Genomic DNA, 17,925 nt, shown 5'->3' on the forward strand with positions numbered 1-17,925 from the left:
GCTACTCACAGCCCCAGGCCCCGGTCGAAAGATTTGCTGGCAGCATGGCCTATTCGCTGCCAAGATATCAGGGCTGCGAGGCAAGTTTATCCCTAGCTGAGCAGAGCCTGCCAGGAAGACAGCGTTTGCACCCCACACCGCTGCGCAGGTGTGTCGGTGAGCTCACAGCTGCCCCCCAGGCATGCCCAGCCCACTTAATCATTCACAGCTCAACAACTCTCCCGCCCAAACCAGGTCTAGAGGATAAAAGCGGGGCTTGCGGCTCCCAGGTAACAGAGCCGCCTTCCGCGTCCTGTCCCGCGCTGCTCTTTCTCTCCAGCACCTCGCGACCGCTAGTTCCCGCTACTCTTACTCCACTAGGAACCAGCCATCATGTCTCGCCAGTCAACCGTGTCCTTCCGGAGCGGGGGCAGCCGCAGCTTCAGCACTGCCTCTGCCATCACCCCGTCCGTCTCCCGCACCAGTTTCACCTCCGTGTCCCGCTCCGGGGGTGGCGGCGGTGGTGGCTTTGGCAGGGTCAGCCTCGGGGGTGCTTACGGTGCCGGTGGCTTTGGCAGCCGGAGCCTCTACAACCTAGGGGGCTCCAAGAGGATTTCCATCAGCGCCAGCGGCGGTGGCTTCAGGAACCGATTTGGTGCTGGTGCTGGAGGCGGCTATGGCTTTGGAGGTGGAGCCGGGAGTGGATTTGGTTTTGGCGGTGGAGCTGGCGGTGGTGGCTTTGGGCTCGGTGGTGGAGCTGGCTTTGGAGGTGGCTTCGGTGGTCCTGGCTTTCCTGTGTGCCCCCCTGGAGGCATCCAAGAGGTCACCGTCAACCAGAGTCTCCTGACTCCCCTCAACCTGCAAATCGACCCCACCATCCAGCGGGTGAGGACTGAGGAGCGGGAGCAGATCAAGACCCTCAACAACAAGTTTGCCTCCTTCATCGACAAGGTGAGAACTGATTCTTGGTCGAAAACCACCATGAATGTGGGGTATGTGCTAAAGAAGTGGGAAGAGGGGAGATTTCCTGACCTTGCACAAATATCTTCCTATGTTTTTCTCTTTGTGTCCTGGATTTGTGGCCCACTTTCTTAATTAGACTGGCAGCTTGGAAGAGAGGGTCTTAATTCATCCCCTTCATAGTTGACCCCCTGAAGCCTCTTTACTGACTGTTGGGAAGAGAGATGCATCCTGTGCTCCATGTAACGGGGCTGATTGCATGAAAAGGTGGATCTATTCACTGGACAGTAGCCTGAGCGCCTTTACAGCCACCCCTGCCTGGGCCATGCTCCGCCCAGCCACAGCCAGTGCTATTTGTGCCCTGAATAAGTGTCCTGTCTCCCCTAGAAGAGTGAGTTTAGATGCTTCACTCTGGACCTGTCCTCCTCGGCCCAGGTCCAAGCACTGCCCATGGGAAGATTTAGGGGGACAGCATGAGACGGGAGGAAAACTGGAAAGCTGATCATTGAAACGTGAAATTCAGACGTCTCTGTCTTCAAACTCTGCCCCCTCCAGGTGCGGTTCCTGGAGCAGCAGAACAAGGTCCTGGACACCAAGTGGACCCTGCTGCAGGAGCAGGGCACCAAGACCGTGAGGCAGAACCTGGAGCCTTTGTTTGAGCAGTACATCAACAACCTCAGGAGACAATTGGATGGTATCCTTGGGGAGAGAGGCCGCCTGGACTCGGAGCTCAGGAACATGCAGGACTTGGTGGAGGACTTCAAGAACAAGTGAGCTGGGGTAGAATGGAGACAGGGCGAGTCTTTGCACCAAATATACTTTATAACCAGACCACTGCTTATGCCTTTCCCAAGGACTGAAAACAGATACATTTCATGGACATCTAAAGTGCCGGGGAAAAAATTAGGTCCATGGTTAGAAAGTTCTAGCTGCAAGCTCAGTCCTTCTGTAAGATACTTCGCCTCCAGCCAGAGTAACAAGCTCAGTGCCCTTGGCATGACCTGGTGAAAAAAGCAGTCATGTAATCCTTGCTTTGGGGGACCTTCCTCCCCAATATACTCAAAGTACACAACATGGACTTTTTGATGGATTCCCCTCAAAGCAGGAACTGATGATGTAACCTAGGTTGGTCTAAGTACTAAACAATTTCTTTAGTCCTTATGAACCAGCAGCTGGGCTGCTAGTTTTTTGTTTTTCAAAGGCCATGAAAGCTGAAAAATTAAGCACTAGAGAAATGGACTAGATGTGAAATTTGAATGAAGCTGTATAGCTTTTCTACAGGAATGTTCCTGAAGTGACTGAATTACAGATTAATAGAATAGCTATCTGCTAGGCAATTACAGAAGAAACAGTATCCTAATGGGTAGGGAGCTTGCCCGAAGGTTCTTGCTCCCGGTGTCCCTCCCTCTCTGTCCATATAATGTGAGAGGCCTCTTCCAGGGGGAAGGTAGGCTCACAGTTGACTATGTGCAGCACAGGCCCTAGGCCTCATCCTCTGATAAGCACTTCCCATTCCTTTTTACTACCAGGTATGAAGATGAAATCAACAAGCGTACCACTGCCGAGAATGAGTTTGTGATGCTGAAGAAGGTATGTGGGTAGCAGAGAAACTGTCGCCTGTGGTTATGCTCATTTAAGGTATTGTTCATTTAAGTCAGAGTGGAAATGGGGTGCAGTGCCAACCACCCATGTTTCTCTAGGATGTGGACGCTGCCTACATGAACAAAGTGGAACTAGAGGCCAAGGTGATGCACTGATGGACGAGATCAACTTCATGAAGATGTTCTTCGATGCGGTAAGAAATGTCCCTTGTTCAGGAGCCAGAGAGATGGTCACTGGGACATCACCAGGGATTAGGGTCTCTAGGAGTAAGTGACTTTCAGTGGTTCCTGTGGCATGGGCACATATTTGTCTTTTCTACTTTTTCAGTACTATTCACACTCTATTACTTAATAAACCCAATTCTCTCTCTCTTTTTAAAGTTAAAGCAAAAGACCTCTACAATAATCAGTCTGCAGAGTGAGATTTAGAGTGAGGTATTAGAAGCCCAGGTATACTTTTCCTAGCCATCTCCCTTTTCTGGAATACTATCCTGTCTCTGCTAACTCCCAGCATGGCAAACCACACCATCAAGTTCTTTCCAGATCAATTTTGACCTAAGAAGAGTCAAGTCTGAGAGGTTACATGGTAGGGGTTTCTTGATGTTCAGAGTTATTAAATTTAAAATATAAATTTAGTAGTGATTTGAATTATTTATTAACTGACCTAAGTTTTTCATTAATAGGTAGGAGGTTATTATTTTTTTCCTCAGGTTGACATAGAACAATGAATAGAAGATTTGAATGGAATGATATTAAATAAAATGGACTCATATGATTGACTTCAAATCTCCCTGCAGGAGCTGTCCCAGATGCAGACGCACGTCTCAGACACATCCGTGGTCCTGTCCATGGACAACAACCGCAGCCTGGACTTGGACAGCATCATTGCTGAGGTCAAGGCCCAGTACGAAGACATTGCCAACCGCAGCCGCACAGAAGCTGAGTCCTGGTACCAGACCAAGGTGGGTGCTGTGGCAAAGTGTCCTGAATGAGGGAAGGACACATGTCAAGTATTCCAGGCCTTGACCAAAGGCTAAGGATGGGGCTCCTGAGACCTGCTGAGGCCTATTGGGAGGAATTATGAGACATGCATACATCTGCCACATAAATTCAAGAATCTTATAGAGAATCTCACTGTTTCACACCAGTGTCTACAGAAAAGCAAAGGGGCTAAAGAGGAAATTAAGACCGGCTCCAGGCTCCCCAAAACTATGCCACTTACCGCCTTGTGGTAGCTCCTACCTGTGAACTTGGGAAAGCATTTCCACCCTCGTGTAATGGACTCTTTCTTCTTTTCCGTTGGCATCAGTATGAGGAGCTGCAGCAGACTGCAGGTCGCCATGGCGATGATCTCCGTAACACCAAGCATGAGATCTCTGAGATGAACAGGATGATCCAGAGGCTGAGATCCGAGATCGACAACGTTAAAAAACAGGTAGGGAAAGAAGGCAGGGAAGGAGCTTGAGTTCTTAAAGGGGAACCGACTTTGTTTTGCTTTCCAAACATATACACGCAGAGCTGGAGCAGGTACCAGCACTTCAGTATTCCACCATCCACAATGACCAGGGCAAATGTGCTGGCTTCTCTATGCAATCTCAGAAAGAGACATCTCAGGCCCAGGTGATCCTCTAAAGTGTCCCACCCTTCCTTCCTTCCCCTCTAGTGTGCCAACCTGCAGAATGCCATCGCTGACGCTGAGCAGCGTGGGGAGCTGGCCCTCAAGGATGCCAGGAACAAGCTGGCGGAGCTGGAGGACGCCCTGCAGAAGGCCAAGCAGGACATGGCACGTCTGCTGAGGGAGTACCAGGAGCTGATGAACACCAAGCTGGCCTTGGACGTGGAGATTGCCACCTACAGGAAGCTGCTGGAGGGCGAGGAGTGCAGGTGGGTGACACGGCTGACGTCACAAATCCACAGTGGCCTCACGTTTGATAAAGTAGAGCTTCTGCTCCACTACCAGCTGTCAAAACACACACACACAAGTGGCCACTACCTTGTACCTGGTGATTATCCATCATGAATCCAATGATCAGATCCAGCCCAATCTGACACACTGACATACAGCTGACCTACACAATGTGACCTCAACTCACTTTTCTGACCCACCACCAGTATTCTTCGATGCTGCCTCTCCTTCAAACAACTTAGCAACCTCACACACATCTTTCTCATTCTTCAAGTGCTTCTTCCTCCAGGAAGCCTTTCATGATTACTCCAGTTGAGTTAAACTCATCTGCCTTTGGATTCTCAAACTACTGCATTTTCTTCAGTCTTCTGACTGAGCTGACTGCCCATTGCCTACTTCCTCCTTAATGTATTTCTGTCCAAGCCAAGTCTTCTCACAAGATGTGGCTCCTATAACGCAACAATATACATATGTATAGTTCCCACAGCCTCTCCCTCACATTTTCCAAGTAATGGGTAGAGGAGAGTGTGAATTATAATCTTCCTTTGATAACCTGTTCCTAGGTTGAGGCCTATTCTTTTAGCAAGTCTCTCCAGAGAGCTATCTCTTTCTCTAATTCAAGCAGTTTTTCAGGCGTGCAGTCTCCTAGCTCAGAGAACAAGCTCTAAACATGACTACTGGAGTTATCCACAGAGATTACTGCTGTCTTTTGGGGTGGGATTTTAACTCATTTCAAATTTTCCCTTTCAGACTGAGTGGAGAAGGAGTTGGACCAGTCAACATCTGTAAGTAACTTTGAACAGACATTAACAATGATGACAATTCAGGGTATTTGGTGCGACTCAGAGTCCCACTGTTTCTAGCTACCAGACATGCCCATCTCCCAAATGGTTGTTTAATATACTTAGTGAGAAGCAGGTGGTACAGGCACAAAAACACAGGTTGAGACAGGAAGCAACAGGGCTCGTGTCTTATCTCCTAAAGGGTGGGCCCTGTATCTTACCCATCTTGGACGGTGCCCCCAGCCTTGCCCTGACCCCCATTCCCTGGGGGGACTTAGCACCGTCCCTTGCCTACAGTGTTCACCAGCTTCCTATTAGGGAGCTTCACTAAATGACTTAGTTCTTCTGGGCTTCATCTGCAGCTGTCTAAAAGGGGCCACGTACAGTGCTAACAGCAGCAGGATCAAATAAATTAGATGCATAGGAACAATCTGCCAGGCTGGTCTCACCAAGTTTTTCCCTCCTTTCTCTGCAGCTGTCGTCACAAACACCGTTTCCTCAGGCTATGGTGGTGGCAGTGGCTTTGGAGGTGGCCTGGGCGGTGGCCTGGGCGGTGGCCTGGGAGGAGGTCTGGGGCGGAGGTCTTGGCGGAGGTGGCAGCAGCAGCTTCTACTCCAGCAGCAGCGGGGGTGTTGGCCTAGGCAGTGGGCTCGGTGTCGGGGGCTCTGGCTTCAGTGCAAGCAGTGGCCGAAGCTTGGGCTTTGGCAGTGGTGGGGGCAGCAGCTCCAGCGTCAAATTTGTCTCCACCACTTCCTCTTCTCGGAAGAGCTTCAAGAGCTAAGAGCCTGCAGCAAGTCACTGCCTCCCAAGCCCAGCAGCCGGCCGTGGCATCCACCTGTGGCATCCACCTCTTCTAGGTGGTGTCTCAAGCCACGTTTCCTCCTCTTCTGGAGTCTAGTCAATGAAGCCTATCGCAGACCCACATTCTTTGGTTCCTGGAAGGCCCAACCCCCAGTCTCTAGCCTGGTGTGTCCTGATTCTATGCTCTGCTCCCAAGCAGCCTTTGAGTCTCTATAGCCTGGTCCTCGGTGACAGAAGAATCCAATGTTTTCCAGTATCTAAACCATCAAAACGGAGTCCTCACCCCAATCCCATCTGGTCTGACTATCTCCAGAATGTGTTCAATAAAACGCTTTCATAATATAAACTGTTGGGAAGAATTGTTTTTTCAAGATCTACACCCAACCTAGAGATTCACTGAGGGTCCATCTGTCCAGATGTGATTGGTTCCTTTGATTCACAGGGGGACAGAATGGCCTTGAAAGGAAAGTGACCATTGTGGGTGGTTCAGAGACTCCAGGAGGCATGAGAGGTGGATGCTAATGCCTCTAGGATGAAGGAGTCTCTGGAGGGCATGAAGGGGAAGCTTCCTTGACTTGTAGCTTATATAGATAGTAGAGCTGCTTGTTGGAGGGGGGCCCATTCAAGTTGGACTGATTTTGCAAGTTGGCTTAAGTCGAATTTGTAAATAAGGAATTTATTGTCTTGAAGCCTCCAAAAGGCATATAGACACCTTTTATAGATGTTGGTCCTGTTCTAATAATGTGGGTGCTTACAGGGTCAGTAGCTTATAGTTCCTCAATAGTGTCAGGGATGCAGGGGCCTTCAAATGAGCAAATATTTCAGGAATTTAATGGAGATGGCCAGAATTTGCACTATGTGTGGGATCATGGCCCATCCTCTTTTCATGAGCTTGTCTTTGCTGATCCTGAATGAGGGTGTTTAATGAATCTCTTCGAACAGGAATTCATCAGTGCAATGTCATGCCTGCACTCCTGGCATGCATTTAAGATCTTGCCTGCAAAGACTGTGTGATGGCAGGGTTGCTGAGGTGCCCCATCAGCATGTGGGGGGAGATGGATTGTGTCCCTTCAGAGATGAAAGCACTGTGACAGAGGCTGTTGCAATGGGCATTGAACAGAACATTTATCAACCAAATCCTCAAGAGTGAAATATTTACCACTTGCTGTTTGAACAGAGCCAACCATTTCAGAAATATTGGGTAGGGACCTTAACAGGTATGACAATGGCATTAGGATTTTGGTAACCCACTGTGAGGCATCTTTATTCTTTCCAAGTTTAAAAATAGGCCAAACTGAGTTGTTGAATGGAGAAACAGTGGGCATAATCACCCCTTCTCTAAATATATTCCCTATAATGGGTTTCAATTTTGAAGGCCCTGTTTTCATTTACACTGGAGCATATTAACTATACCCAAAAGTCCATGAAGTCCTATTGTTACAAGCCAGTTTTCAAGTGTGGAGGACTTAATTTAATTTTAGTGTGTTGCTCATTGGATCAGAGTGTCCATGACTACTGTGAGATATATTGGGGGCGGGGAGCAATAAGTGGTAAGATCATGTGAAATTGAGGCAAGTCAGTAGTTCTGATAATTAAGGTGAGGTGTACTTGTTTGCTCTCTCTTTGGTGCTCAATGACTTCTTCAAGATTACAGGCGAACCTTGTTTAAATTTAGTGAGATTACCAGTGTAATTTGAGCTCCAGTATGGATTAAGGCCATGAAGATTGGCCAACTGGTGTATTTCTGCAGACATTAAAGTCAATTTAGAACCTGTGTGGTAGACGTGCAGAGCCAGTACACATCCCTTTTGATCTTTCTAATGTATGATTTTTTTGGTAAATTTCAGATTTCCAATTGGATCAAATTGTGTGTGTGTGTATTTGTCTCTTTGTTTCCTCCCCCTGTTTTCAGGTTTCTTTCTTTCCTTGCTTCCTCACTCTGATTCTCTTCCTTCCTTCTTTCCTTCCTCCCTCTCTCCTCCCAGTTCCCTCTTCCCTCCCTTGCCGTGCCCCCTCTCTTTTCTAGGGTTACTAGATTTACTTGTGAGAGGAATTCTTGCTACCCTGCTCATATCTATACATTTCTTCCTTCAGAAGGCCTCAAATAAGTATCATCAGGGTTTGAGACTTTTCCCACAGTTGGTTTAACCCCTTACTTGTGCCACCAGGGTGCCCAATGTATTTTCCTTGGGAAAATACAATTTTGTATGTGGGGAAATACAAATACAAGAAGAGAATTTTCTTGGCAACAGAGGCATAGGCAGCAGCAGCAGCAGCAAAGCATTTTGTAGGGTTCTCATACACTATTTGCCTTTAAGAGTGTGGTCTCAGTATGCTACGGTGTAATTGCCCTTCCACCCAATGAGTGATCACCTGATAGGGTCATATATTGCAGTCTTTCCCCTGAGTACTTCATAGAATGCGGGCCAATGCCTGCTTAAGATACTCAAAAGTCTTCACAGAACAAGAGTCATTCCCTTGAGCTTGGCATCAGTCATTGTTTATAAAGGAATCGAGAAACACAACTCAATATGAGACATACAGATAGGTCTGGACTGAGACACATGACACTTTAAGGAGGGCTCCTAATTGTCCCATCATTGTCTCCAGATGACAACGACTGAAGCTTCTGATATAGGTCAGCTAAGTCTATAACAGAGGCCGGGATAGAATTCAGTAAATGTAGCACAAAGCAGTACAGCTCAAGTGCAAGCTTGACAGAAGGTGGCAACACAGCTCAGAGAGCCCACCAGCCATAATGCAGCAGCTCAAAGTGCATATTGCCATACTGCAAGCCAGAACAAGAAAAGAAAGATCCCAGTGATAGCAGTCATCATCTAGACATCTGGCTCACAACACCAGTTATTGTGAACACCCTCACTCAAAATGTAGTTCTACCGTTGAGACTGATGACTTCACACACACACACACACAGATGGTATGAAAATGACATTACTCACATAAAAGGGCATTCTGGAAAGAGCAGGGCAGGCCTCCCAAGCGGGTTCACTATTGTTTAAAAGAGACCAGAGTGGGTTTTTTACGGTGATTAGGGATGGGGCCAGGCCAAGGAACCCCGCACATACTTCGAAATTTCCACTAGTTATAAAGGAGGGGTCACCCTGGCTTGCTTACCAGTTTTCTCAGCTGTAGGCAGAAGGGGAAAGGGGATGGGTGGGGCTTAGAAGCTGTCAACATTCATCAGAGTAGAAAGAATGAAAGTGTACAATCTATGTTCATATCAAAAATATAAATAAATCAGAAATGAATAGCAGATAACTGGCTATACCCCCAGTACAAAATAAAAAATTTAAAGGGTGAAAAAAAATTAAAACCTTCTGCTCTGCAAAAGCTATTGTCAAGAGAATGAGAAATCAAGCCACAAACTAGGAGAAAATATCTGCAAAATACATATCCTTTTAAAAGACTGTTATCTGAAATATATAGAGCTCTTGAAACTCAACAATAAGAAAACTAATAATCCAAATAGAAAATAGGCTAAAGATCTTAGCAGATATTTCACCAAAGAAAATATACAGATGGCAAACAAACATATGAAAAAAATGCCCACATCATATTTCATTAGGGAAATTCAAGTTAAAGTAATGAGACACTACTTCACACCACTAGAATGGTAAAAATTCAAAACCCCAAGAATACCAAATGCTGTCCAGAATGTAGAACAAGAACTCTCATTCACTGTTGGCCAGAATGCAAAATGATACAGCCACATTGGAGTCAATTTGGGCATTTCTTAAAAAACATAGTCTTACCGAGCACCCCAGCAATTGCACAAATTAGTATTTATCCAAGTGAGCTGAAATTTCGTTCACACGAAAACCAGTTATGTGATGTTTACAGCAGTGTAGATTCATCGTCTGTAAAAAATGTACCACTCTGATGTGGGATGTTGATGGTGGGGAAGGCTATGCTTGTGAAGGGTCAGGGACTATATGGGAACTCTGTACTTTAAGCTCAATTTTGCTGTGAACCTAAAATAGCTCTAAAAATTGCAGTGTATTTAAAAAATGATTCAATCATTTTTGAAAACATAGACATTTACTTGTGTGTAAATGTGTGTGTGTGTGTGTGTGTGAGAGAGAGAGAGAGAGAGAGAGAGAGAGAGGGGAATGGAATTTACTATGGTTCTGGTTATGTACACACACCATGTAGCTGGCTGGACTGGTTGTACATTTACTGTTGATGCAACTACATTCCTAGGTATTTATTTAAGCAAAATGAAAATGTATGTCAACACAAAGACTCACAAGTATGCTTACAACTGTTTTATGGAAGGTAACTTCAAACTGGAAATATTTTAGGAAGCCATCAGTCAAAATGGGTAAAGAAACTGTGGTTTGTTCATACAATGGTACTTCACTCAGTAATAAAAAAGGATGAACTACCAATATTCACAGCCATCTGGATGAATCTCAAAAACATTTTGCCGACTGAAAAAAATCTAGACACACAAATATATACATATATATTTACAAATATGTACGTATAGGCTGTATGATTCCATTTATATAAAATTCTAAAATAAATTGATTCAAGGTGTAAACATCAACACAATGATTGTTTAGGGGCAGTTCAGTTCAGTTCAGTTCAGTCACTCAGTCGTGTCCGACTCTGCGACCCCATGAATCACAGCACACCAGGCCTCCCTGTCCATCAACCAACTCCCGGAATTCACTCAGATTCACGTCCATCGAGTCAGTGATGCCATCCAGCCATCTCATCCTCGGTTGTCCCCTTCTCCTCCTGCCCCCAATCCCTCCCAGCATCAGAGTCTTTTCCAATGAGTCAACTCTGCATGAGGTGGCCGAAGTACAGGAGCTTCAGCTTCAGCACCATTCCTTCCAAAGAACACTCAGGGCTGATCTCCTTCAGAATGGACTGGTTGGATCTCCTTGCAGTCCAAGGGACTCTCAAGAGTCTTCTCCAACACCACAGTTCAAAAGCATCAATTCTTCGGGGCTCAGCTTTCTTCACAGTCCAACTCTCACACCCATACATGACCACAGGAAAAACCATAGCCTTGACTAGACGGACCTTAGTCGGCAAAGTAATTTTTGAATATACTGTCTAGGCTGGTCATAACTTTTCTTCCAAGGAGTAAGTGTCTTTTAATTTCATGGCTGCAGTCACCATCTGCAGTGATTTTGGAGCCCCCCAAAATAAAGTCTGACACTGTTTCCACTGTTTCCCCATCTATTTCCCATGAAGTGATGGGACCGGATGCCATGATCTTCGTTTTCTGAATGTTGAGCTTTAAGCCAACTTTTTCACTCTCCACTTTCACTTTCAGCAAGAGGCTTTTTAGTTCCTCTTCACTTTCTGCCATAAGGGTGGTGTCATCTGCATATCTGAGGTTATTGATATTTCTCTTGAATCCAGCTTGTGTTTCTTCCAGTCCAGCGTTTCTCGTGATGTATTGCAGTGGGCTTAAAGAGAAAAAGCACAAAAGAATTTTCTGGAGAAATGGAGATGTTACATATCTTGATATTGTGTGGATACTGAAGTGTGAAAATTTGTCAAAATTGATTGAACGCTACACTTGAGTTCTGTGCTTTTCACTCTATATAAATTATACCTCAAGAAAAAAAAAAGTTAAGACAAAGAATATTTCAGGTTTCAAGCTTCTAAAGGGGAAATGGGAAAGAAAAAAGTAAATTGGGAATAGAATCTAGATTAGCCAAATCAACAGTTTCTGCCACAGAGTCCAAACTTTTCTAGCCATCTTAAGCACTGTTCTGGGCCTATCAGAAAAACCCAAGGTATTTTCTGGGAGTGGCTGAGGGAAGAGCAGAGGAAAGGAAGTTAAATGTATCAGATCCCCCTGAGGCCTCCTGTGCAATGTTAGTTGTGCAGACTTGTGTCGGAGTATCAGTGATCTGTCACTAATTCCAACCCCAGGCCTAAAATGAGATTATAAAGGATTAACAAATGGAAGTAGCCACTGAATGCCAAGAAATCTCAGAAGAGACAGAGGCATGTTTGCTTTCTAGGACATTCAGATGATTTTGAGATGAATTCTTTTTTGGGGGGAGAGGGTAGGAATTACTCCAGATCATCCTGAATTGGTAGGAGGAATTATCCAGTGCATTCATAATCAATCAATATTTTCCCTTTACTAAAATAAAGGGAGCTTGATCAGAAGACAGAGGTAGTAAGACATCAGGTCTAAGGCGGCATCACATCCGCTCATATTGTTTGAATCAGATACTTGGTATGTCTGATTAAAGTTTTGGAGTATTTTCACCCAACTATACTTTTCTTTTAATAACACAGTGTAGTGAGGTGGCTGCTGCAGAAGTGAGGAGATGAAAAACCAGAAGCTCAAAGAGGAGGCAGAAATAAGAAGGAAGATGGGGATGTGAGGGAGGCAGTGGAGAGAGAAAGAAGCGAGTCCACTGGGAGTTCTTGGACACTTCCTTGGTCCCCCCTTGGAGCCCTGCTTTGACCGTCTTTAACCCCTGTTTTTACTGAGAACTGAGGACACATGATAAACAAGCATCTGGCTCCTTGTCCTCTCTCCATGCTCTTTTTTGCTGCTTATCCTACCCATGCTTCACACTAGCCCTGGAGTTCAGCCTGTTCTCTCCCATCCTTACAGCTTCTCTAAAACAGTTCTCATCTCTAGCATCACTATTGCCTCAGAGCATCAAAATGCCTCACTCACAAGATATCCATTGTTCTTCCTCCAACTAGTTTCCCCACATTGATTAGGAAAGCCAGGGGTTATCTCTTCATCCAAATATGCCCTTCAGTCCCAGCCCAATGATGTACTTATCCCTGACTTACACTTTCAAGTGCAAATACCTACCCAATACCAGTATAGAGTATTGTATAGGGCGAGTTGAAAAGAAATGGACACTTTCAAAAATGTATAAGTCAGTAACTAGGTTTTAGAAGAACATGTACTAAAACCAGTTGAAGGAAATAATCAGGTTTTTTTTTTTTTTTTCTATAACTGTACAAACATTCAATTTGTGTCCCTCAGGGCACATGACATGCCCCAATTCTATAAGATTATATTGCACCCCAATTCATTCCAGACCTTTTGCTGCATATTACTTTTGGTTGTTGAAATGGCAGCCACAATGCTTTCCTTCATCTCCTCCAGGCTATGAAGAAGAGGTCGGAAAAATACAAGGTTCTTGACTTATCCCACTGGAAGTCACGTGGAATGACATCTCGGGGTTTGGGACTGCAGTTCCAGAAGTCAATACTTTGAACTGAGCATCACACTGAGCATGGTGGAGGTGTTTTTCCATCATCTCTGGACCCCAAGATCAGCCTATGGTTGAGCCCCATCCTGCTGGAAGAAGGAGTTGACAGAAACTATCTGCAGCCGTGGATAAAGCCACGCAGATATCATATCCAGATATGTGATCTTTCACTGTGTTCTCTGCCAAATATGGGTGGTCTGTGGGTGTGAAATTTGAGAAGGGGGACATTCTACCATACATGCTCATAAACAGCCTGGTTACTAAGTAATACAATTTTGAAAGTTTCAGTATTTTCTGAACCACTCTGTAAATCATAGAAGGCTGCACTTTTCACTCCATCTTTGGTGCTGAGACAAGCTGGGACCTGGGACCCTTTGTTTGCACCTGGACAAACAGCTTCCATGGCAACAAAATACAAAGAAACTAAAAGAGATTAAAAATAACTGTGCACATGGGCAGTTGAGGCAAATTATGAACAATTAAATACAAAAAAGACCAAAAACACACCCCAGCTGCCACTTCTGAAAACCCAGAGCAAAAGCAGAGTGTGTGTGCTCTCTGCATACAACATCACCAGAGGCAGGGGAGGCAAACCACCCAAGCCACCCCTCCGGCTGAACCTCCGGACACACCCTTACTCTCACCCCCTTTAAGGAACCAGCTGGCCCCTGGGCTGACAAGGACTCTTATTGCTTGTTTTCACTCTCCCTTGCTGTAGTGACTTCCCTGGTGGCTCAGACGGTAAAGCATCTGTCTATAATGCTGGAGACCCAGGTTCGATCCCTGTGTGGGGAAGATCTCCTGGAGAAAGAAATGGCAACCCACTCCAGTACTCTTGCCTGGAAAATCCCATAGACAGAGGAGCCTGGAAGGCTACAGGCCATGGGGTCGCAGAGAGTCAGACACGACTGAGCGACGTCACTTTGTTCTTTCGTTCACTTTGTTCTGCTGCAGTAGGAGCCCCAGAAAAGCTTTGCCTGAATTTTTCGTCTGACCTCTGATCAGTTTCTACTGATTAAGAAGGCCAAGAACCCTGATCAGCAACAGATCTCCTGTCCCCGTCCTTCACACATGTGGCTGCATGTGTTTCTCTTTCGATGGGGGCTCCCCTGGGACAGGATTATGTCTGGGATTCCCTGGGAAGGACATCATCCCACACTGGGGTTTGTAGGCTTAGGATTAGGAATCCTACTCTGGAGTTTGCAGGATTAGGCACTTAGTCTTGAGCTTTTGATGGAATGTGACAATGGCTTGGTCCTCCTTCTCATCTGTCAGCTCCACCCAGGGAGGCAGAAAGACAAAACAAACCCTCTTGATGCAGACTTGCCACGGGCTCAGGCTTCAGGGGATCCCTCTTGCCTTTCACCATGCTGGGAAAAAAATGGCAGAGTACACACAGGTTAATCCCTAGGCCCTAGAACAAAAGCCTTCCTCATTCCATGGCCATCAAAGACAGCACCAGCCTGGATGGAGGCTCCCTGGGCACAGAGTAGAGCCTGGACTTGGCAGCCTGCTGGGGAGGAGGCTGGCTGTTGTCAGAGTTACTCATGCTGCTTTGCTTTAGTTTCTCTCACATAGTTGCCTGAACGATCACTCTGTTTTAATCTTATTATGACTGGCTTCCCCACCCTGCTCCTCTGGGAAAATATAACTCCCTTAGGCTCCATTATAGGACATGATCCGGGATCACCGAGGAGATTTCTTCTGTGAAGTCAATTCTCTAACCATCAGTGGGTCCCCATTGCCTATGAATACAACCCTCCCCTGGGCACTAAAGCCGGGGAAGAGTGCAGAGGACCAGACTTGGGAGGAGGAAAGAGGTACAGTTTAGTCCAGGAGGCAGTCTGAAAATGGTTAGGGGACACAGGGCACCTCCCACACCCAGACAAAGACAGGGAAAATCAGGGACAAATGAACCAAGCTCAAACTTGACCTTAAAAGGGTAGTGGGTCTGGGAAAAGGGGGACAGGAATGGATCTGTCACAGGGTCTCTCCTCTCGGACTCCCCCCTCCACTGAATTTCTTGTCTGGCCTCTGATCAATTTCTATTGATTAAGAAGGCCACCTCTACTGTCTCTGGAGCCCTCATCATCTCTCATGAGCCCTGTCAGCGGACCTCACTCAGGGTCAGGGTCCCTGGAACTGGTTCCCAGGACATCATTCCCTGGCAGGTGGTGATGGAGATTTGGGGGAAAAAAGACTTTATATATATATATATATATATATATATATATATATATATATATATATATATAATATTAGAACATATATATATAGAGAGAGTATATATTAGAGCACATGTATGTTCTAATATAGTAATCTAATATATTAGAATATATATATCATGTTAGAACATATATATATATATATGACTAATACATCTACCAGTAGGAGACATACTTGTGTCAGAAAATGAAAGAAACATGATGCTTTACATTGCTGGTGCTGTCTAGTACACAGGCCAAACTTCGCATTGGATAACATGTTGAAGTTAAACCGTCCTCTGATAGGCCCCTTACTAACGTGGCACAAGCCAGCAATACTGGTTGCATTTTCTCCCCCTTCATAGACAAGTATAGGCTGCTCCTGTGTTCAGTTCTTGAAGTGAATGTGCGGTTCCTTCTGCAATTGAATTATACGCTTCCTTTGAGGGTGAGTCTGCTCCCACCCTGGAAAAGACACACACTTAGTCCTAGAAGAGGAACAGATCTGATCACCTATGCTGGCTGATAGAAGCCTGTTTCGGTGTGCACAGCCCGGACAAGGACCCAGCAGAGGGTGGCGCCAGGGAACTCGACTCCACAGGAAGGAGAGGGCAGCCTGCCAGGCTTCTTCCAAGGACTCGGATTCTCCCTCCCTCTGACCACAGGTTTTCTTCCAGCCTCTTGGGCAGGGAGCCTCATCTGCTCTGGAGTAGAACTCTCCTCTGACTGCTGCGGTGAGTGCCAGCAAACTTGCAGATCACACTTCTGACCTCATGCCTCTGCATGGCCTCTGGCAACACTCAGCAAACTTTTATCTGTGGCTTTTGGTCCTTACTAATGTGGTGCAAACCGGCAATGCTGGTTGCATTTTCTCCCCCTTCATAGACACTTGCAGACTGCTTCTGTGTTCAGTTCTTAAAGCTTCTTGTGGATCCCTGAACACACCAAACTTCTTCATACTTCCATTATAACTATGATATTAGCTCATCTTGATTGAGAACTTACACGCATACAGAGTATAAAGACCTTTACATGAATTATTTCACATAATCCTCACAGCACTGTGAGATAGGTACTATTTTCATCCTCAGTTTACAGCTCCAAAAATGAGTAATTTGCATAAAAATATGTGAGCCTAAGTACCTTGCTTGTCTCAAGAGCTCTTGCTCTTAGCCAGGGGTTGGCAAATTTTTCTTTAAAGGGCCACCTAATAAATCTTTTAAGCTTTGCTGGTCATACACCATTCTGTTGCAACCACTACTCAACTCTCCTATTACAATATGAAAGCAGAAACAGACATGGGACATTGACATAGACACAGGGCATTGGAAAAACGGGATGTTGCTCCAACTTGACTTGCTAGCCCTTCCTACCCATCCCGGCCTCATTCATGTCAAGCTTAAAGACTTTATCCCAAGAAAGTAGCTCAGAACACCATGCCATGGGAAGGAAGACTTCTTTCTCAGAATTGGGTGGGAGAATGCTTCTTGGTAAGGCATTGTGCAACCAGGGTGGAGGAAGAGGAGCTGCTTCTATGGCCTTGAGAAGATATCTCCTTCCTGCCAGATGCTGAATAAGCACTTCTTTGGGTAGGGAATGCCCTGCTCCACTGGAAACTGCCTCCATAACACTGGAGAGATTGAATTGCTTATAAAATAGTCGCAAGAGCTTTTCTCAGGCTCATCTCAGTGTGGGAGTTGGTCTTTCCTCCCCTGGCTGTCCATTTAATCAGATAGTCCTATAAAACACCCTGTCTACAATTGCTCTCAATACTCCTCCATAGTGCTTAATTTATGGACTAAAACAATCAATCTCCTTCCCCCTTAAACCAAACACCATGATCACTTGACAGCCTTCCCTCCCTCTAAGAATGTGCCTAGAGATTTAAGATTTCAAGCACTGAGATTAGGAATATAAATTTGGAAGTTACTTGTGACATCATCATACCTGTAAAGACACATTTTTATGATTCACTGTTTCTATATGCCCCTCAACTTTCTGTATACACCCCATTAAGGTGTCTGATCTTGACTCCTAAAAAATGTCAGCATCTATGAGAATATAAATTCAGTGAATTCCATTAATGATTTTTGTCCTACTCATTTTAGATTCTTAAAATTAAGTTCTAAGTGAACATTCCAAAAAACTGGAGAAAAGGGTGCCTGTGAATTCCATTTGGTAGGGAAGAAAAAGTGTACACAGTCACCAGCTTAATGGGAAAGCAAACACTGGGGAGGAAGGTGCAGGCACGGGTAGAAACCATGAGAAGTCAGCTTTTGGGGCAGAGTGGGCTTGCGTGATCTCTTATACTATATCAGGAAACTGCCAATTCCACACAAGACAAGCTTGTTCTTATGCTGTAAAAACGCATCTCCTTTGTCCCTCTTGCCTTTCAAAGGAATGTCATGTCCCCAGAGTAGCCCCCAATTCCCAGGCCAGGCCACCAGAAAGGCAATC

The 17,925-nt window shown here is 45.5% G+C and overlaps 1 protein-coding gene across 1 annotated transcript; it reads left to right on the top strand.

Moving 5' to 3' along the window:
* KRT5 (keratin 5) lies at positions 119–6,375 on the top strand. The gene is given in 11 exon segments (XM_018047718.1): positions 119–930; positions 1,495–1,709; positions 2,469–2,529; positions 2,640–2,682; positions 2,685–2,734; positions 3,338–3,502; positions 3,850–3,975; positions 4,204–4,424; positions 5,197–5,231; positions 5,704–5,789; positions 5,791–6,375. Coding segments are annotated over 11 exon segments (1,779 nt in total). The 5' UTR covers positions 119–372; the 3' UTR covers positions 6,010–6,375.

The sequence above is a fragment of the Capra hircus genome, chromosome 5 (assembly GCF_001704415.2).
Source record: "Capra hircus breed San Clemente chromosome 5, ASM170441v1, whole genome shotgun sequence".
Lineage (NCBI taxonomy): Eukaryota > Metazoa > Chordata > Mammalia > Artiodactyla > Bovidae > Capra > Capra hircus.